The sequence below is a fragment of the Lates calcarifer genome, linkage group LG6 (assembly GCF_001640805.2).
Source record: "Lates calcarifer isolate ASB-BC8 linkage group LG6, TLL_Latcal_v3, whole genome shotgun sequence".
In the NCBI taxonomy this organism is placed as follows: domain Eukaryota; kingdom Metazoa; phylum Chordata; class Actinopteri; family Centropomidae; genus Lates; species Lates calcarifer.
In genome coordinates, this window is record NC_066838.1 from 23,716,649 (window position 1) to 23,739,887 (window position 23,239).

A 23,239-nucleotide genomic window follows, 5' to 3' on the forward strand; every position below is an offset into this window, starting at 1 on the left:
TCATTTCCAACAATAGGGGGCAAGTTGGTGTCACAGCATTCAAATCACCACAGTGCCCATGTGCTTTTTCCCATTTACCATCAAATGTCAGTTGCCTGTTATAAAATAGAGATTTGATGGGTGGAGGTAATTGAGGACTTGATTGCTTGAAAAGAGATGAATTGCATAAAATGTTTATGAATTTAGAAGGCAATTATTTTTAATAGCCTTGAAATAATAGAGCTGGAGGAAATATGTTTAATTGTTATGATACCATCTTGCAGCAACAGCAGCGGCCCATTCACAGGAAAGCAATAAAGTCTGACAAGAAGATATATCTTTGAGGTGTATCTAAAAGTCATAGGGTGAAAGAAGAGAATGCAGCGTACTGTACAGTATGAGGATGCTGTTCTTTGTCTCACAGAGGCTCTTAAAACTTGTAACAAATGAGACAGATATTGTGGATTTAAATATAAGTGGTTAATACTTTATTTTATGAGTCCATAATTTCTGCATATTTTCTCAATGATTTCCTCATAAGTTTCCTGGTGCAATTTGGTTTTGATTACGGGGAAAATATGAATTTCCTTGAGAGACAGGCTCAAGTTTGAACTTAATTCTCCATATATGTTTAATTGTATGTTTGTAGCACAGCCTGTGTCACATTTTTGGATGTTCATCTGACTACAAAACTCTCTAGGATTCACTGGAAATAAACTGTAATATTTTAAATTGGAAGTGCACCAGTTAAACAGTTTCCATTTCCCTTGTAATTACTTCAAAATTGTATCAAGGACATTACACACTTATTATCTGTAATGTGACAATGAGATGTTGAGTATACTTGGTGGGTATAATATAAAGGATATATACTTTTCCATATTTATTAAGTGGCTTCATCAGTCATTGTGTATAACACTGATGAAGGTGAAAATCATATTCAAGCTAACTTCACAAACAAACAAAGAAACAACTTGAAAAAAGATTAAAAAAGAATGCAGGCTGTTATCAAATGTTAACTCTTTATTTGAATAAGTAAAAAAAGGTGCAGGTATCACAGGTATCATCTGTCTTGCTGTTATCCTTGTTGCATGAAACGCGCACTGTTGTTTTTTTTTTCTTCTAAAATATATTTACATGTGAAATATCCTTGTTTCCAAACTGTCTAATTATTTTTGAGTCATGTACAGAATCCGAGTCTAAACTGGTGATTAAACATTTATTAAAGTGCTTTTTTTTCTCTTCTATCATTGCAACACAAAACATCTTTACATAGCAATACACTGTACAGGTCTGCATGTGTGTTATCATGTGACGGGCTACCTGTTTTAACAGCTGCACATTTATGCAGGTGTACTGACAGAAGTTGTAAAGTACAATTAGTTCATTATTTTGTCTTTGAAATACAATTGAAACTTGACATATCATACAAATAAATAGTAGTCATAGCCAGGGCTATTGCATGCAAACATCAGCAATTATGTTTCTTCAAGCAGTAATACATTTCATTACTGGTGATGCATTTGAGCAGGGTGCAAAAGTATCTCTTAGTGTTTCCTTATACAATTCTAACCAGTGTGTCTTTGCTGTACTTCCATGAAATGTTTTAATAATGATGCACACTACACAACGCTAATTGGAAAATGGTTGAAATATCTGACCCGTGTATTAAAATAAAAAAGGAAAAAAAGGAAAAAAGTGACAATAATATGAAAAAATTACTCCTTGTCCATTTCCACATATTGTGAATGGTTGTCAGGGGATTTGCTGTGAGTTTTACTCAAATGGAGTTTGACTGCGTGATTACTCGCAAATGTCCGACAACAGAGCTTACATTTGAACTTTGAGTCAATGTCCTCCTCTGTGACTAGAGCCTCTGTGGCTCTGACACTGAGGACCTTCGACAGTTCTGGCTCCTCTACCTTCGTCTGGTGCTCTACTGGCATTTTGCACATGTCTTTGATTTGGAACCCGAGATGGGATTCCAGATGGGAAATGAATGTGGTCGGTGACCTAAACTGGGAAGCGCAGTCATTGCAGTAGAAGACCGGGTGGCCCGTGTCCATGTTCTTCAGAAATTTCGTCCCTCCGGTTTTGCGCAGTTGGTATTTTACATTTGCTAACCAATGGCTTATAGTGGTCATGGACAATCCAGTGAACTTGGAGATGTGCATCCGTTCCTGAGGGCCGAGGTCCGAGAGCAAGTATTTCCCCTCAGAGGTCTGGAAGAGGCTGGAGGCAAACTGAGCTTGCAGGATGAGAAGATGGCGAGGATTCCAGTTTGACTGTCTACCTTTACGCTTGTGGACAGAGTACACCTCGGCGGACACATCCTCAAAGCGCCTGACATCTGATTCCAGTTTCATTGTCGGGATCCTCGACGGTATGGAGGGTTTCGGCGTTGTGGCTTTTGGAAGAACTTTGACCATGTCAGCTATGTCAGACAGAGCATATTTCTGTGGCATAGGGGCGGAGGGCTGTAGTAGCGCCGAACTCGGTTTGCTGTTTTTAGATTTCGTCAGGTCTATCGGTTGGTCATCACCAACAAAGAGAAAGGTTTTATCAGGTCTATTTCTTCTAGGATTTCCAAGCATTAAAGCTGGTTTCTCGCTGCTACGATTAATGTCAGCAAAAATAGACTGGGTGTGAGCAGATAGTTTATCTACTCTTGAGTTATTGGGCTTATTTGCTTTGCCCAGATGATTGTTCAGGACTGACTGCAGTGCACTAAGAGGGTTTATGCCAAGTATATCCGGAGTGTCACTGAGAGGCTCTGAAGTAGTGCTGCGTCCATTGCTGGCAGAGGGGCTTGGTGTCTTGCCTCTGTCAGAGAAATCTGGGCTCAACTTCCCTTTGATCGCTTCACTCCCTTCATTCACACAGTCTGCATCAAGCTTTGAAGAGGAAGAGGAATCATCCTGACAATCGCTGTCATCATTCTCCACCAGATCAAACTTAATATTCTGACTTTCTTTACCATCGCTAATGCCAACCTTTTCTTGTTTGATGTCCACATTTTGATGCTGTCCCTGGGGAGCCTCAACTCCCACAGCACCATGGTATAACTTCCCCTTTGGGGCAATCGGTCTCAGCTTGTGGTTAAATGTCTGCTTTAGCTGAGTAGGGGGAGATGCAGAGAGAGGGGCGCTTTTGATGATGCCAGAGAGCTGATAGGCAGCGTGAATGCTCGGGTAGGCACTCCAGCTTGGTGTCCCTGTTTGAGCTTTATTGATGGCAGAGGCCACTGTGTTGGCTAAAGATTTAAGAATGTCCCCTCCTCCACCTGAGTCCTGTTCAAGATCCTCCTCACGGAGATAAGGATACTTAAAAGCCCCATTGCCTGCCTTTTGATCCTCACTCTCTTGCTTGTCATCTTTAGCTTCAGTTTCTTCCATTTTGTCTGATGTGCCTTCCCCCTGGCTATCCCTCTCACTCCTCCCTGGGGAAGCATTTTTTGGAGACACCTTTTCTCCCTCAGTGTCACTGGCAGCGGGCTCAGCTAAACCCTGGATCTTCTCTATGGCCAGGGGGTCAAGCGCTAACTGTTTACCCTTTTTAGAGGCTGAGTTTGTGACTTTGATGAAGTGTCCAGTAACCATCATATGTGTGGTGAGCTGCTGGAGGGTGTCATGAGAGCTTCCACACTCCATGCATTTAAGAATCTGAGACTTGCATGTCTCAAACTGCCAAGTGTAACTTGCTCCATTCTGATAGCCGTAACGATTATTGTTAGCATTTGAAATGGCAGCGGCCCGTTGTGCCTCAGTGTAGCCAGATATACCAGTCGTAGAGTCGGGGGAGCAAGGTCTTGCTGTTTCAAAGGCCCGTTTCTTTGCTGGTGGCAACAATTTGGGTGTGATAACAGGGATTGGCTCTTTTAAAGGCACTTTTTGGTAATGCTTAGTTTTGATCATATGGACGCTCAAATCCTGGAGTGAGTCAAAAGAGTGGCCACAGAACATGCACTTCAAAACTTTTTGTGCATCCTCTTTTCCTTCCATATCTTGCAAATTTCGTTTCCTAGATTTAGAAGATGAGGCAGAGGGGTTACTCTGTTTGCTGTGGTTGTTGTCCTGGTAGTGGCCACTCTTATTCATGTGGACTGTCAGCTCCACAAGAGTGTCATAAGCTGCACTACAATCCTTACAGCGAAATCGGCTGGCTCCTGTGAACACTGAGCCACAGGGTTTGGTGGTTTGCCTGTACAGGTGGACAGAGCTAAAGAGGTTGGGTTTGGACGCAGGCTTTGGGGAGAGTGTCTGCTGCAAGGTCTTAGAGAGCGCATCCTGGTGCCAGTCAAACTCACTTTTGGTGCTTCCGTTGGTGCTGTCACAGTTGGCTTTGCTGGTGTTTTTGGCCATTTTCAAGTCCATTCCTATCCCCGTCCAGTAGGAATCAGAGAGGAAGTTTGCATAGGCTGCCCTCATTTTCTCCAAGCTGTTGCCCATCTCCTCTTTATGTTTGGAGCTGCGACTTTCGTCATCCCTCTGGCTCTCAGGTGGCGAGGAGGTTTTGAAGTCTGAGAGTCTGTCACTGCTGTCGCTAAGGCGTGACTCCAGCTCTGCCTCTTGATTGGAAAGGACACTAATGGGAGAGTTCTGGTTGCTATAAGTGTTAGTGCTCTTGTTGTCTAGCTCTCTGTCCTCAGACACTTTGGGGCTGGTCTTCTCTGAACATTCCTCCTCAGTTTGAGTGTCGTTCTCTCCGTCTTCCTCTGCGATGGAATCCTGAAGAACAGCATCTTCATCAGGCATGTACACTAGAAAAGGAAGAGACAAAGAAATTAATGACATAAAACGTATTGTATAACAGTAGTTTAATGACTTTATAATTACATTCCAAGATACGATATTTAGACAACCGATATACAACATCAAATATTACTTTTTTTGTGAGAAGTCACAGAGGCCATTTAAGACAACATAATGATGGCTGCTTTGTGCCTTGGGAGGTTGGAGAGTATAGCTGGACATAATGTCTTTACTAACAACTGCTGCTAGTGCAACAGCACCATGTGATTCACGACAGGCCATTGACTTAGTGCTGTGTCCAAGGTTTTTCTGGCCTCAAGTTGAGATGTTTACAACAATCATTGGCCACTGAGTGACAAAAGGAAATTGATTCTACTAGGGCCTGTTAAGTGTTATTGCAAATGACCTATTCCATAGTGATTATGAAGGTCGCAAAACTGCAATGAAAATGTACAAAGCCTTCTGTTTTGGATACCATCTCAGTCTCCCTGAAGCTACATGTGAGGAATGGCTTAACACAAACTCAGATATTCTAATGTCCTGCATTGCTCTATCAATATATTTAAAAGCTTGACTGAAAAAGATGAGAAAACATTACTTCAGAAGACATTTAGCCCCTAACACAAGGTTTCAATATTCAGTAATTCAACAACGGGAAACTGATTTTGTTGACAGCAAAATAAAAATATGTTGCAAATGTGAACGCTGATGCTGATGAAGATGTTGATCATGCTGGTGGAAAAGCTGATTCAATTATCAGTGTTAAAACTAGACAATTATACAAAATTTCAAAAGATTACTGGCAATCTGTCACGTCATTATATTTTCCCTGACAGTCTCATAAACAGCAATTACTTCTTTCATTATTCACCTGTTCATTCTCCCAACTCATAGAGCACAAACATTATTGCTTCAATTAACAGATAATTAAACAACAGTATTTCTAATTGACACATTTCCCATCATCCAATTAGTGGAAACTCTGACTCAGCATAGAGGGTTTGTCAGTGTGGCTGCAGGGCCTGCTCGACATAATATGAACACAGCTACACAAGATTAAAATGTCCTTTCTGACAATAACTATTTCAGATTATTTTAAATCTAACCACCCGGAAACCCACGCCAACACTATCGCAACCAATGTTTGCATATCTTTTCAAGACATCCTGCAATAAATGCAGTTTGTCAGTGTGTTGTCACATATCTGAGATATTTTCCGCCTCATAGTCATGCTGGAAAATGTGCATTTTGGGAGAGACGTGGCAGATGTGCTCTGACTTAAATATGAATAGGACATAACAGCCCTGTCCAGGCACTTATGCATTTCATGTGGTTAATATTTCCTTTCTGAATAGAGGGCACTCCATGAAGGGATGGCTGAAGCTGAGCACTCAGGAGTCCCACACTGAGCGGCCCATAGAATGTCTTCCCTTCTTTGCCTTCTGAAAATAAGACTTTTTTTATCAATATTTCAAAAGTGCCTCAAGAGAAACCCTGGAGGTGAATTGCTTGCCAGCTAATGGATGGAGATGGAGATGGGATTCGGACTTTCAAAACAAACATGGAAAATGGGGCCTCGTGAACAAGAGCCTACGCACACACACACACACCCAAGTGCCCCAGTGTGCTGTGACCTTGATCCACCGCAAGAGAGATGTTTTGATTGGCCAACTGAGATCAGCGATGGCCTCCAAAACACCCTTGATGCTAAGGGAGAGAGTTGTCAAGAGCACAGAGGTATGTTTTATTTATAGTCTTATATATAGTATTCACAGTGAAGGAGAGCACCAATGGCTATGACAAGCTCCCAGTTGATGTCCTCTCTCTTCAAAGTCGTCACTAAAATTGAAGGACTGGTAAGAATGTGCACCAAAGTGGGGAGATGAGCGTTTTTCCAGTCCACTGGTGGTTAAAAAGAAATGGCTCATTCCCAGTACAAGCCATCATGTAATGGTTATTTCCTGCATATTTTATGTACCTTAAAATTCACCAATACATGCCATTCAGTATGACCTTACCTATTAGTAAAATAAATGTGCAAAGATGGGCTCAGTTTTCCTGGAAATAGGCACTTACATGTAGTTATATCAGTTTTAATGTGAATGTTTGTGTCTTATCTTGGTATTTGAGGATGGAATTGACAGAGATTAACAGCTGCCCTTCCTGCTGTTCTATGCCTTTCTATCAGATGCCCTAAGTAGCAGACATCCAGAGGCACCAATTAACCTTCTGGCAGGGATCACTCCAAGATACCCACATGTCTAAGTCTGCGTCTCACACCATTTGTAACTGTGCTCTGCCAGCTCTTGGTCTACCACAGTACTGCTGCCATGCCAAGCTGCAATACTTTTTAATACAACTAACAACACCTAGAAAAGATCATTATATAATAACAAACAAGTTTGTCAAGAATACAGAATAAACTGCCAATATGCCTCATAAAACAGCAATGTTAAAAGAATAAGACGTTGTGAGACACTACGAAAAACAAAAGTAAACAACAGCAATTGCCTGCACATTTTTTCAGAACTTAGAAAAAAAAGGTGAAAATGTGGTTCCACAGGCCACAGAAGGCAACTCCCAGCCTAACTAGCCTTACAAAACAAGAGGCTGGCATGGCTCGCCTGAGATTTAGCATGTCATAAACTGCTGTAAAGCCTCCAATCTGTGTCACTACAAATTTATATCTTCAGACAGAGATATGCAAAGGTCAAAAAACCTGAGGTGTCCATCATAAATCAGGCAGCTGAAGTGTTTATAACCTTTATCCGTTAGAACAGACTCTTGGCATAGCAAGGCCTGGATTTACAGAAGGAGCAGCCTGTTTCTGAGCCAAAAGGCTTTTTTCCGTACATCTACAGAAACCAGCTAACTGCATAGGAAATAATACATTACGTTTACTGCTATGTTCGTGGCAGCATGTTGCCCAACTGGATTGATGCTAAAGGCTTACATGACAACATATTTACAAGTCACATTTAAGCATTAATATCTTCATAGAGCACTATCCCTCCTCTCTTGTATAAGTGAGCCTATTCAAAATGTGTCAATCATTTTAGAAATGTGTGTGCCAGCTGTGAAAGGGCATTCTGTTTCCAATATTAACATGCCAGCAGAAACTTTTGTAATGGTGAGAACATCAACATTTATCCCTTGGAAGGTCAACATTTCCTTCATTAATCTGACAAGCCACAGAGAGTTAGCAGCCTGAGGAGCTTAGCTAATGGACAGCTGCAATACCCAGCGCAGGACTTTGTGAGTATCCGAGGTAACAGTATCTTCAGAGAAGATTGGGTAATTCATAGGTGCCAGTGACAGGTCTGCACGTCTTTGCCACTTTCCCCAGTGCTCTCTGGTTGTCTCAAGCTACAGTTTTTGCTGCTCGCAAATCAATATCTCTTTTTACTTCTCATTGATTGCCTAGCGGTGGGACCAACCTAAGCAGGCACTGTTATGACATTTCTAGATTTCCCCCTGTCCTTGGAACAATCAATTACACGCGCATGGCAATCAAAACCTCTTTGCAAAATGAACCTGCTCCATGACATTTTCATCTCCCGGATTTATGCCGTGTAAAGAAAAAAAAAGAAGGAGGAAAAAAAAAAAAAAGGAGGCCTGCTGGATAGGCAGAGCACACGCTAACAACGCAGGTCAGGATCACTGAACAATCCCCAGGCTGTCTCATCTGTTTCTCCTTTCTGTTTTCACTCACATGTAAGCGACATACCCAGTTAATTGTGTCTGTACATTTAAAAACACTTAGCCACTGAACTCATCTGCTGTTATAAATAGGTGTGAAATGTCAGTGAAAAAGTACTTGGTGTACTAAACAAAATTCCAGAGTTATGAAGCTCTTTTGTGCCTGAAATGTAGGAAACAGGATGGTGTGTTTATAAAAGTCACCACGACGTGATTGCTTCAGCGAGCTATCATTAGAATGAGACACACATGCCACAAGGTTTAATATTTGACAGTGATATCTGACTAACTCAGTGAGCAGTGCACATCAAGATCAAACAGATACATTGTCAGACATCCTGATGATAGTCTTGATGACACATCTGAAGTTAATTCTGAACTGAATCACATGAGAAATGGTGAAGAGCTAATTCTGAGCCCTGGAGCCATCTGTAAAGATCTGTAAACACCTCTCTCTTCATTGTTCCCTGTCAGGAAACAGTCTCCTCGAGCCCAAGGACACTGCAGAGTAAAGAGAGAACAATCTCACTCAGTCTGCTCCCTTTGACAAAATTTGTCTGGAGGTTAATTGATATCACAGAATGAAATAGTTTTTGACTTGCTTTTAAATAGGAATGTGTCATTAGTTCCCATCTGACCCATTATTTCATTTCAACACTTTGGTATTAAATGACTCCGATGGTGCTCTTAAAAGACTAAAAAACTCTGCAGGCACACTGTAACTGACTCTATATAATGTTGTATTTAGAAGGAAATGGTTATTAATTGTATTGTGGTACACATTATGGTCAAGATAAAAAGGACAAATCATAGATTAGATAATGAAAAGTGGATTTAAAAGCAGCCATGAACCCCCACAAAGTGGTTTTGTTAGATCTTTCTGAGGCTTCCACTACAAAACCATGAGACGGAAACACTCATGTTAATTTTTGTATGCATGATGGAGATGTTACTTAAAGCGCATTACTTACTTCACTAAACACAAGCTATTCATGCAGATAAATGCCTTGCTTTCATACACCACTCAACTTTAATATTTAATAGTTTAATATAATCAAATAAAAACTCGCAGCTCAAAAAAAGACATGGACAACTTGAGGACAGATTGTGAGCACAGCAAATGGCACAATGTGCTCAGATGGACCCAGAGCCAGATTAATATGATAGGATCGCAAATATGACACCATATCCTGCCATCTGGCTGTTCATTTGGGCAAAAATGATCACAATAATTATGGCAATTAATCAAAAATGTTTTCACAACCAACATTCTGTTAACTAAAAACACAGAGAACTTTGGAATGAACAATCAACACACTAATAAACACAAAGAAATATCTGAAGGCAGTCACTCTGAGCTGCACAGCCTCAGAGCATGTTTAGTTTGGGCAATAAAGGTATTTTTATTTAATGATACCAATGTTGGAATGTCTGAAAGTCTGTCCTTGTATGTCGCACGGAGGCTAATCATGATATTTACTGAGCCACATCAGATTGCCCTGCCTAGCTCCGGGAGCCCCTTCCCTCCGTGATGTCACAGAGCGAAGCTGCTCCTTTTGATGCCTACTAGAAGCTTCTGCTCCGAGACGCATCAGTCGGCCCGCTGCCTAATTGGAAGTGAGCGGTGGGAGAGCATTGCAATCTGCACTCCAGCACCTAAGTCATCACTTTGAACGTGCCACAGCCGCCGCATCACATGCAGTTGCCTGGTGTTGCATCTCACCAAAGGGTCCCCTATCAGCACCGGCAGAGACAATTATACACACAACACTCCCCTCCTGTCTCACAAACCTTTACCAAACTAGCATCACGCAGCCAGGTGGATATTTGCTAGATGTATATAATATATAATTATATACATGGAGAGAGCCACTCTATGCTCTTTTGTAATTTAGGTGAACCAGGCCTTTAAATTACTGGCTGCTGAATAAGCTGTAATGTGCTGTTTTGTATAAACAGTATAAAATACACTGTACACAGCAGGACTGCCTTCTATTCGTCCTCTTCTGCTAACAAGCAAAGGTAAATATAAACAATTTGGCGAACATGTAGGATAACGTTACAACTGAAGAGGCTTAAAAGCCTCAGTGTATATTTGTCAGATTATAGATGATCTTTTCTGCCCTGACTGATACAAAGTTCCAGTTGGCGGAGCAGAAGCAGGGCGGCTTCAGCTCCAGTGTATTTTCCACTAGCAGGAGGGGAGCAGCCTCGCACCGCTCTGTCACTTGGTTTCTGAAGAGCCCGTGACACGGCTCTCCAGGAGCGACATGATGAGGTCTGATGGTTCCTTTCTGCAGAATAGCAGTTTACCCCTCATTCACCCTTATCAGAGAGAGAACCCATCATCTTACAGTACGCCACTCAAACCGCTTCGCATATTGGAGCTGACCACTCGAGCAAACAGGGCGGTACTAATAAAAGACCATCTTGCTTCGGTTCAAATTTCCCTGATTGAATGTCAGTCAGGAATGTTTGCGTGGCAGCAGGGAGGAAAGTGGGCCATCGTTTAAAGGACCACTGCCTTGCACACATAAGGCCTTTGTTCTAGTTTTATGAGATACTGAGTGAAAGGTATGATGGCCTACGCTCGAACGTACCTAACGCGCTGTTTGTTTTTCATGCCCACTAGCCCGACTAAATAAAGAGCCTTTCAATTCCAATTCGGTCATTGTTTTGTAAACACTTGCTTCATCATATGATTCTGTTTTATTTGTCATCTGAGGAGCAATATCCAGGATTTAATTGTCTTTAATATTAAATTGGTCTTTTATTTCCTTGTGATCCCATGTGCTATCTTCGTGATATCATATCAAAGTATCAAAAAAAGCAGCCGGTGGCGATTCTCCATCACTCTTTACTCCACGGACTGTATTCCATTTAGTGTTCCCCTGAGATCCGTGGTTATATATATAGTACATACAGTCCCTGCATCATAAACTTTGCATGAACCCTAAGCACTGGCCCTCCCAAACAACAACAGCCCTCCATCAAGGTCAGGCCTTGATGAATCTGATAGTGCAGCTGGAAGAGACTGTGTGTATTCTATTAAAACAATCTGCATTTCACTAACTCTTCCCGCTCACTCTGTCCCTGTATGGATCTTTCATTAGATTCTGGATGGGTTCCAGCCTAAGCTTTCCTTGTACAAGCAGTTTTATGCAGTTTTCAGCAAAGGGAGGCATTTTTTTACATTCCAAGTTCATTAATAGTAGATTGCCACTTTTTCCCTTCATTAAATACAATGAGGCTACAGAGTGAATTTGCAGCTGAAGCGTGGTACTGTCAGTTTCTAGTGGGACCAAAGGCTGCTTCATGGCAAGCATAAAGGGAGAGAAGCAAGCCCGCCAAACCTGGAGCGCTGTGGGACAAGACGAGCAACAGTAAGAGAGGCAGAAATGCTTCAAAACAGCCCGCTCCCTCCTATTCAGATTCATTTTAATGGCAAATTTGTTGTCAAGTGTCCTCCACAAAATGATTAGGGCCCGCTGTTTTCTGAAAAGTGCAAACTTCTGGATTTGCCTGGTGCGCATTGTCACTTTGACAGCCCATTCTGAGAACAATGGCTGCCCAAATAGTGAAATGTGTTGGCACCCAATAGTTGAAAGTTTCCCCTGAAAACAGGCTTTCTGCTGTTTGTGGGTATTCTGCTGTGTTGATATCTAGATGTTGATTAGAATGAAAAAAGAAGCCAGTGAATTGGGCTCCCCAGAGCAGGCACATCAACCATTGTAAGAGATTGACAGTCACTCCATTGAGCCAATTATTTCTGTTCATAAGACCTGTTTCAATAAAAACTGGTTAAAGACTACAGCCATTGTTAGAGTGTCTGAATTAAACTACTGGTAGAATTTACAGAAAACCAACAGTATTTAATGGCAGGACTGCCCACTTAGTGCTGCTTTTACTACATGTAATAATTACAGACATAATATTGTTTCCATTAACTGTTAAAGTTGAATATAGTGCTTCTCAGAAAGAATGCATAAAAGAAACAATGTGAACACAGTCTACCCAAAGTACACGGGTTATTATTGTGTGCTCACATTTTCCCAAATTATCCTCAAGTCTCCTACAATAAAAGGAACAGAACAGAACCAGATGCAGTGCCCTGTACGTGTGGGATATATGTTCATTAATACCACACTGCAAACATATCAAAGCTGTTCAAATATTGCCACTGGAAAAGTCAGTGCAACAAAAATATTTTCTTTGTGCTATATCCTCATTTAGCCTACGAGTCAGCGGCGTGACATTTCTAAGGTGTTCAGCTGTAATGGAGGAGGAGTAGGTGCCGACTGCAAGACGAGTGCAGAGCCTTTTTATTCATTGCATGGGAGAAAGTGGTTAATTTATTGAAAAGAAGGTAGGCGGACGAAGCAGCGGAACGGAACTGATACCCTGCGTGGCTGTAGGTTGTGCACCGAGGGGGAGGAGAGAGGGGTGGAAGAGGGGGGAGAAGGGGGGGGTGGGAGAAAAAAAAGGAGGTTGAGGGAGGTGGAGACCAGAGCGACAGAGGAACGGTTAATGGAAATGAGTGACAGGCTTTCAGAATGATTTACAACGGGTGGCGCTGCGGCAGAGCCAGCGCTTGATGGATGATCCTGAAAGACGGAGACGAACCATAAATCATGTCTTTGAATCATTGACAGAGATAAAGGAGGGGGAGAAAAAGCAATGGCATTGACGTTCATTCTTCCAATAATGTACATTGACGAGTTACACTACGGAGCCTTAATTAAAAAGTGAACACGGGTCTTCTCCCTCTCTCAACTCCCCCCCCCTTCAGCCCCCCTCACCCACCCTCCGCCGGCTACGCTCCTCTCTTCTCTATTGCGATATCAATGGTAATTAAAGATGCAGCATCCCCGGCCCCTGTCCCATAGCCACTTCCTCCAGCTTCCCACAGCAGCCAGATTAGATAAGTACTCTGCTAAAAGATAATGTCACCCCTCAACAATATCAATGTGGGTCTGGCCATTTTGTTTCTACATCTGTAAACACACACAGAGAAACGGAGATGAGTGGGAGACGGGGGAGAAAGAGGCTGGCTTTATTTCTTTAAAGGAAAAAACAAACAGGAATTCTAGGATTATGCACACACGACTGAACAAAAACTAAACACTAATAGTCTTCAGTTACATATGTTGTCATGTTGGTTTTAACCTACAAAAACAGCGTTCTAAATTTAACATGAAAGGAATACTAGATTTTTCCCAGTGCCACTGAATCTATCCTCCTAACATCCCGCTCTTAAAAATTGTGTTGTTCTGTCTTGAGTGCAGATGGCACTTTGATAAACAGGAGGAGCCCTGTAGGAGCAGAGAGCCTGAATGAGTGGCATTCCACATCAGCTGAGCTCCCTTAAAGTGCACACAATAGAGCAATGAGGTGAAAGTAATCCTAAACATCTGTCTTATATGTCCTACACGCACAGGCTGTTTGTTCAAGTTCTAGGAAAGACATTAGCAAGAAGGAGAGAGAGATGGAGAAAAAGGAGGATATATCAATTCATGCACTAGTTCTCCAAAGGGATTAAGCAGGGCCTCTGTTGTCTGTCCTCTCGCTGCTCTGGCAAACAAAATGGAGAAGCTGCCCTACTAATGCAAATACCCTCTTTCATGACATACTGTAGCAAGCATGTTTAAATGAATACTTTAAACTACAGTATATCAGCATGATTGTTTTTAATTATTTAAACTTTACATTTTTTATAGTCTAGTTTATGGGGTTTCTGCAGAAACCACGGCACAATATAAATTGCTAATAATAACATTTCTTTGTATTTGAGAATAGGATGCAGTGTTTCTCAAGGCCTCGTGGAGGCCGGTTCTGCCCATGTGAGAGAGGACAAGTGATGAAAATATAGCAGGCCCGGTGCACTGTCCTGTTTGACGGCTGTGCGGGGAGACTGGGGGCAGTCGGTCAGCCCACTGCGTATGGGGATATTCACCGACAAAAACTGAAAAGACACACAAAGCTGTCGCTCTCTCTCTCTCTCCATCCCTGTCCTGCTGTGAGAAGACATTTTTGGCAAGCTAAAATGGAAATGAATACACAATGGTCATCTAGCACTGAAAAGCTGTAGCAATAATATTGGTCAGGCAAAAGGCTGCCCTGCCCAATGTGTGTGTGTCTGTGTGTGCTCATGTGTGTGTGTGCATGTTTATGAATGATTCATGCTGCAGCACAACACAAAAGCTCACGCTCGGGCTTTGCATGATTTGAGAATCATTTTCACTTGAAGGCTTGAAGTTGTTCATATCATGTTTGATCGCATCCTCACATCAAAACACAGTTTGATGGACAAGGGAAATAATTACTTGTCATTCATGTGTCTGAGGTTCCTCTTCTCTCCTCTTTTGTTGCTGTTAAACATGTTCCTCTGTTAAACACTTTTTTCCTGACCAAACTCCAAAAACGCTCTGACTCAACTTTCAAGTCGCACTCTACAATAAAAATGAAACAATTCCATTGAATTCACAAAAGAAGAATATAAATCTGTTAACTTATCATTTCTGATGAGTGACTATTCAGCTGAATGAATCAAAGGCTTTGAGTGTAATGAACTTCTTGGAGTCTCTGTCATTAGTGGCGATAGCTCTCGTTGATCTTAAATGGTCTTAAAAGATGATCCATACAGTAATGAAGCCAGCTCTGCTGCTGGCCTAGTGCCCAAAACAGGACATAATCAAAGTCACAGGGGATACGCTGGAGCTACTGTTACCAAACAACATCCCCCCACTCCCTATTGTACGCTGTTTTAAAATTAAAACAAGAAAAATCTGTTTGTCATTACATTGTAGATACTGAATGCTAAATATTCAAATTCATAGCATGTGTTTTGGGGCCGTCAGCTGGGACCACAGAGCAGCAGGATGGCTTACAACCTACTGGGTCTTTTGGAAAAGCAGTGTGTAGTGTCCAAGGCCCACCCTCCTCCTGACTCTTCTGCCTGGACCACCCTGCTCGCTGTGTTACACTACATGACAGGACGATGCTGCTCAGTCCTTGGACCCATCGCATTGTTTTTCTTGGACCATGGTGAAAGCAAATAGCAGCTAAAGGGCCCCGGCGCTCGCAGTAAAAACCAAAAACCCGTGCAGTCATTCATCAAAGCCCAGACAACTTGCTACTCCCCCACCAACTACCAACCCCCCCAAGGCACGGCCATCTCCCCCCAACTCTGGGTTTTAACTAGGACTCCAAATAATTCCAGAAATGACAAATGATACTTATATCTCTGGCCTGTGCCGAATCAATAAGCATGCAGAACAACTATCCATCTTGAGAGGTATCGACAGACGCGGCTCGACATCGGCAGAGAAGCACTTGGTGGCTTTATTCAGGATTGGGATGGGAGGGACAGAGGAAAGCAGGGGAAACAGTACACTCACTTTTAAATTACAATAAAACCACCCAACACTGTTAACAATCAAAACCCTATTACAGAAAATGCAGCATCCAGAGACTTTCTTTTTTGAAAAACATGAGGGAGGAGGACACGTCCTCACAGTGAGAAGGCCGACTGACCATTTGTGAAAATATGCGCGACCTCCTGAACTGGGACAAGGGTTATTTTGACAGGAGCACCTGCACATGTTTACATGGCAGTTGTGTGCTGAGTATGAGCTGATGGGTGGCGATATGGCCCCACTCTGGTCCCCCGGCTGGATCGGAGCAGCTGACAGATAGCACTTCAGAGCAGCTTTAGCTGCAGCTCCCCTTGAGGGGCTGTGATTGATGACTTGCACTGCCACCTAGATCCATTTTCTCCTCCAATCTGACTCCTCACAGGTAGAGTGGAGTCCTGCTTCTCTCCCTCTCCCTCCCACCCTCTCTCATCTTCCTTCAAATTTCGAGTGGGCTCATTTTTGTAAAGGAGTTTACCAACAGAGCCACTTCAAAACACCTACTTTGAACAAATTAAAAACAGAATCGTAGCAGGGAAATAATTTGAACTAAATGCCTTGCAAAGCCATTTTGATCCTGAACATTAGAGATCAGAAAAGTAAAGAAAAAAAAAAACTATGAGATGTTTGCAGGCATAATGTCATTAGCAGGGAAAATGTTAAGACCCAGGACCCCTGCAGGTCTGAAGGCATTTAAGAACAGTTAGCTTAGCCATCTGGTAGACAATTACACAGGAACAAACACACCGCCTCAGCAAATAAAGCTTGGCTCATCAATCACAGGAATGGCCAGAAGTTGGCCTGTTATTCCCTCTGATTTAATAACCCGATGAACTGCAGTGTTATCCACTACGAGTCTTCAAGTAAACTGGAGAACATCCCAACATTTACCAACAGCATTATGTTGCAGAGAAGCTCAAAGTGTGAATAACATGTCCTCATTGCAGTGCCAATTAATTTTTTAAATTCAAATTTTACAATGTATTTAATCAGTTGTAGATGTTATGAAATAATTCAGTGCTTAATCAAAAAAAAAAAGAAACTTGATTGTGTCTCAAAAATGATTATTACTGTAATTTGCACCAGGCTGCGAAAATAAATGGAAGTGAAAAAGAAGTACAAGGTTAAAAGTAAAAACATTTAAAACAGTCACTGTTTCCAGTTTCAAGTAGTTAACTTAATTAACATTTGCCCCACGTTTTTAATTGCAATCATACTTCCCCATGGGACCTGAATGTGAATTGTCTGGTAATTGCAGATGTTGATATGAGATGGTGACACAATGTCAAGTCTGTTTCTGAAAATTACCGAACAAAAAGGACGGTGATCAGGAATGTACAGCCACTGAATGAAGCCCTAAATTCACTAACAAGGGGATTTTTTTATAAACTTAACATAATAGACACTACAGTGAAGAACTGCTGACCCAGAAGAATCATCTAAAACAGACTAGCACTAAGCTATCGCACACCGGTAGTGAATGAAACAGATCCCTACATGTAAAAAGGCTAAGATGCAGCCTGAATTTCACCTGGATGCAGGTCAGTCTTTGTCAGTTTCACGGGGGTGTTTTCTGAGCCAAGAACATATTCATCTGTGTTTCTGGGTTGTGGCCTGCATGGCCTGTGTGGAAGAAAAGAAGTAGGCCACCGCTGCGGTCTCCGATTCTCCTCAGTACACGCGTCACCTGCCAGCTCATGTGGCCCAGCTGAGATGTGAACAGGTCTGGCAAGAACCAAATGTTTTCATTTACCTCAGGGGCATCTACACTCTTCTTTAGAAGGCGGTGGCAGGCTAACATGTCAAGATACCGGCCCGGGACTCTGGGCCTCTGGGAGAGGTCACGCACTCAGAGCTCGGGTTCAGAAAACATCAAGACAGAGCTCTCTGTAAGAAGAAAGGCAGCCCAGACCTCTGCACTGCATACTGCTGTAGTTTAAAAGCTAAACAGTACCAAATAACATCAACATCAGATGTGTTATTAACGCACTCTTGCAGATAAAGAGAGACCAAAGGTAGCTCTGGATCATTTTGTTTCATAGCAGATTCCAACACCTTGAAACCTGAAAATGTGCTTCATTACACCTTCATGCTCAGATCTGATATGTGTTCACATTGTTTGATGGATCCACATTCTACTGGGCAGCAGGGGGTGGCGGTGCTTCTCGGGCTAACCTCAACACGTCTATTTCTAGCTGAGGACTTGCTGACAGCACATTTAACTTTGTGATCTGCACATGAGAGACAGCTAACAGTTGCTGACAGCTGAAACACACCGAGCCCCATTTCCCTATACAATACCTTATTGACACTTTTTATTTGATGAGGACTTCAACCAACTTTCACATGAAAAAAACAAAAAGTTGGGACGGTGGGTACAAAAATATCATAAAGAAAATGTTGATTTCCAGCCAGCTCATGGAAACCAGTAGTTCCTTTGGGGAGGGGGCTCTGGGAGGGGTGGGGAGGGGGCAGCAGCTGTCTATAGAAGCCTGATTTATGATCTACTCAGTTTTGCATGTGTGTTCACAGGTTTCTGGGAGTTACACTCAATTAGAGCAGCAGGGGTTAGGAGTATGCTTTTCTGAGGATAAGTTAAAGCTTGACACGTTTATTTCTGCCAGTGCAGCTGAAGAGCTGGTGACAGCCTATCAAAAGTTGCTTTCTTTGATCACCCAACTCAAAATGTGGGAAATAGTAACCGTCCCTGACAAGTGAAAAGAAAAATCCAAAGGAACACAAAATGTTTATAAAGCACAATCTTAAATAACAGTCAACATAACTGAGAGCAGAAAATAACCGTATAGTGAAGATGAACATGTCATCACTTAGCAGGACAACAAGAAGCTGACAAATGCAATGCTAATCAAATTTGTAAATTCAGATTAGCTTAAATATAATTCTTGCAAAGCATGACCAAGGGAGCTTGCATCAAACCAAAGACTGAAGAGCGACTTAATGGATTCAGCAGGACAAAATCCCCAATTACAAGTTAAATGCCACGTCCCTTTACAATTTATATAAAACTAGTAAATCTTATTTTTGAGACATTCAATGATTGAGCCAGCCAGTGAAAAGTGGGGAACAAAGTACCAGCGTATGGAGTTACTCATATCCCTGTTGAAAAACTCCTCCGTTTAATGATTCACCACTAAGGAGAGTCCACACACTTCCAGAAGAATTCAAATCCCTTTTCCCACAGCCTCTTTCAGTCCGTATGATAAATGACACCCGTCATTCCGCCGTTGCCAAACAGCACAGAGGGGAATTGTACTGATATATGATTCACAAGAACAGGAAATAAACTCTGCCTTTCTCTGTAGCTCTCCCTCTTGCCAAGTAGGACGGACCTGGACAGTGTCAAGGCTCTCATGGTGGAGGCAGTGGGAAGGCTGACGGCGCTGAAACCCAAAAAGGGAATAGACAGTGGGTTTCCAAAATGAACTCTCCCCTCTCTCTCAAAATGCTGCAGCTCCTGATGACTGATGAAAGGCACAAGAGCCACTGAATTAAAATAACAGCGGCATCTATGGGAACGAGCTTACGAGGATCAAAAAAATTAAACAGAGGGCACGCTAAAGTCTGCAATTATCAAACGGAGAAAAAAAATATAGAATGAGCAACCTCCGTCTGCCCCCAATTACAATGCAGCAAGTGAGGCTAATTACTGCGCCTTGATTATTTCAGGTTTCTGAGTGAGTGAGAATGACAATGACTTAGAGAGACGGGGTTCAAGTTCAGATAAGGCTAGTGCACACAGATATAACATATAAAATTAAACATTTGAATAAAATATTCAACTAATTTAATACTTTCTACTGTATATTCTGTTAGCAGGCACTGAAGCAGTCGCACTAAGTTGGTGCTCCTGTGTCAGAGACAGAAGAAGAGGCACATCCTGCTGCTGTGCGGCTGCTCGCCTTCAGGCTAGTCCCTTCAGGCCAGCGCTCAGCGGTAGGCCTCCCACTTGGGCTCAGAGCGCAGGGATGTGCCCAGGGCCAGGACCAGCAGCACTCAATCACCCAGACAGCGACATCCTTTCGCCATCACCATCAGAGAGGCCCCTTTGGGGTGGTGTGAGGAGGGAGGGAGGGGGGGTTGTGAGAGATATTTATGAGTAGAGCGTTCACACACACGCCCATGCGGCTGCGATTCCGCTGATATACTGTCGGCTGGACTGTGGGATGGAGCCATATAGTTCATCTCCTCCTCATTTTTAGCCCCTAACCAGACCCCTCTAAGTGCTCCTCTGAGCTTTACAGGTTGGGTCTGATGCAGGAAGCAGACAGCGAACACCGCATGTAAATCTGCTACTCCAAATGTGAACATGAAACTGGAGTTAGAAGGTAGTTATTGGATCTCATTATCAAAGATTGCTTTGTTTGAAAATGTGAACCAAATGAGGAAAATAAGTTGCAGCAAGGAAGAAAAACTATGCACTATTTTGGCACTATTTGTTACAAAAGACACTTTGAGTCAAGCCCTACATGATGAGCAGCATATGTTTACCTAAGAGGTGTATTTTAATGCCTCTTTACCTTTGATTTCAGAGCAGAATAATTACAGAGGAAGCCATGTAAAACCCTGTGGCAGATTAGGGAAGTGAGTTGGAAATGGGTTCAAATTGTCGTTCTGAAGTAAAGAGGCTACTTTGCACCACAAGGGGTTTCTTTCCTCAGGCAGGCCAGGGGATTAAAAGAAGCCATAAAAGGTCTCTGTAATGGCATCAGTAATGTCTTGCTGCCATTAAAAACGGTGAGAAAAACATCTGCTTTGCATTTTTCACTCCCCTGCTACTCATTTGTCTTTCAAACTATCTGAGAGAGTGCCTTGGTTTCACTGCGCTCATATTTTTTCAGAATAAGGTGATTTTACAGACTTCATCCGATGAGCATTTGCCTAAAATCCGGACTATATTTACAAATGCCAAACCGAGGGCTAGTTTGTAGTGGTCATGTATTATAAAACAGTGCAGTTTGTATATTTGTTGGGGCCATTATCTTGTGTAAATTTTCAATCTAATTCTCGTCCACCATGAAACTGTGTAAACTGGATCCAAAGCTGCAACATGTCAACATTCTTTAGTAGTATTTATTTTCTTCTTTACTTTAGCCAAAAACAGATTTTAAAACTATCTGTATTCACACCCAGTTCACATAATAGCAGCCAGCTTAGAGTAAACACCTTGATTGTTTTATGGCTAGCCCCTAACCATTAGAGGTGCACTGTATCCTCCTTCCCTGGGCTTCTGGGAAGCTGAGGCCCCGCAGTAATCTTTTCTCTGCTAACCCTTTAATAAACCATAGCCTGCTTCATTAGCTTCCCCTCACTGAGTGATTGATCGGTGCCAGTCACAGAAACCCCATCCTTCGCTCTGCCTACCTCTCCACAACCCACTAAATAAGGCACTTTTTTTTTTCAGCCAGCTACCACCCATCACACTATTAAAGGAGAGTATTCAGTGTGAGCCAAAGAGGGAGTGGCATCAGCCGTGGATGGCAATGCAACAGTGTTCCTTTTGTTCAAAGGCTGGGTCAAAATCAATTTATAGGATGCACTATACTGGGCTCAGTATATTAGATTCTTATGGGTTCAGATTCTGTCTTGACACATGAAAGGAAAAAGAAAAAAAAAGATTCAGTGAGATTTAAACAATGAGCTGTTCGTATTACCCCGATGAAAATACATTAGGAATGCAGACTGACTGAGAAAAAAAAAAGATGGGATTTAAGGTGCAGTTTATAGACAGGATGACTCATTATTTTGCCTATTGCTTAACAGGGCCCCTATTATTAAATTATATTCACTATGATTCTGCTTCACTCAAGTCAAGTAGTACTTGTTAGACTAAATATAGAGATAATCATTGAAAATTAGACTGAAAAAAGTTTTGGCAAATGTTGATAATGTCCTTAAAATACACATTGGATCACAGATTATATTATTAGAGAGGGAAACTGGTAAACTGGTAAAGTAAGACCTCTTCTTAGCAACATTATAAACTGCACTTGGAAACTAATTCTGATAAAAAAAATATTGCTCATCTGATAAAAATAACACCACAAATGCTTACAAAGAAAGCTAGTGTATGAGATCCAATTGCAAGAAGACAAACAGTGCAACAAACACCGAGTTAAGAAACTAAAATTAGATGTAAAATCCTACCACAGAGACGAAGGAACACATAAGCTTATGATAAGAGTGGATAATACAGCATTACTGTAATAATGACATATCATTTTCCTGCCCCCCCATTAGGAGCTGGACTCTTTTCTCTTCAGTACTACCTACAATGTATGTGCTGTGTGATCCTTCACTGCTCTACAGTGGAGGAATAGAGAGATACAGAGGGGAGAGGTGCTAGATGCTGCTCAGCTGCAGTGATAAAGTCAGTAATATCACTATCTCGCCCTCCTCTCCCAAGAATTGCTATAAACCTATTTCGAAAATTGCACCCATATATTCAGCGAAGACAGTTAGCTCATCCCGGTGACAGTGCAAACTTTTAGGCTGAATTATGCCAGTGTCATTCAGAGGGGTTTATCAAAGAGGGTCAATAACTCACAGACCCAAATCTGAGATAGGCCGGCCCAGCTCCTCTGCCTCTCCACTACAGGCAGCTGGTGATCTGCCATGGAACAGCCTGCTGCTATTGCTCAGGACACAAGATGGTGCCCAGTCACACTACTACATGGAAACACTGGAAGCTGTACAACTCCAGGACAAGCAGAGACAGGAACACGATCTGAAACACTGGACAAGTCACCACAGCTTAAGAGTCAAAAACTAACTTTGACGGGGCTGCAGCTGATGAACATTTTCCTTTTTGATCTTTTGATTTTTTTCTCCATTAATCAATGAATTGCTTTGTTTTTAAAACATCAGAGAAAGTGAAAAATGGCCACCATGATTTCCCAAGTTAACATATTCAAATGTGCTGTTTTACATGACTAACCAAAACCAAATAAACTATTCTGTTTATTATCATATACAAACAAAAATCATCAATTAATTGCATTATTCTTTAAGACTTTTCAACACCATTTATCATATCGCTCAAAGAATGTCAGCAAAAGTGCAGGGACAATAAGGCGTATGATCACTTAATAATGAATTTATTGACATTTATATGTCTGTCAGTACTCCCCAGCCTTATATTACAATAATTCCTAGTGATAAATAAACTGTTAATGTGATCTGGGCCCAGATATGAGTCAGAAAATTAATGTATGGATGAATCAATTGGAAAAAAAAAAAAAAAAACAACTAATTTTTGCTCATCAATGAACTACCTGGCAACTGTAGCTAGCATTAGCAAGAAGAAATATTCAAGACCTTTGTAAATGTAACACTTTCTGAGAGAACTGACAGAATACTTTGTATTTTTCAGGACCTGCA

General features: G+C 41.9%; 1 protein-coding gene across 1 annotated transcript in view; it reads right to left on the minus strand.

Moving 5' to 3' along the window:
* Nucleotides 1-984: 984 nt before the first annotated feature.
* LOC108894190 (teashirt homolog 2) overlaps nt 985-23,239 on the minus strand; it is a 38,361-nt gene continuing 16,106 nt past the window's right edge. The window contains exon 2 of the mRNA XM_018692767.2: nt 985-4,738. Coding sequence (XP_018548283.1) covers nt 1,698-4,738 — 3,041 coding nt within the window. The 3' untranslated portion in view covers nt 985-1,697. The remainder of the gene's footprint in view (nt 4,739-23,239) is intronic.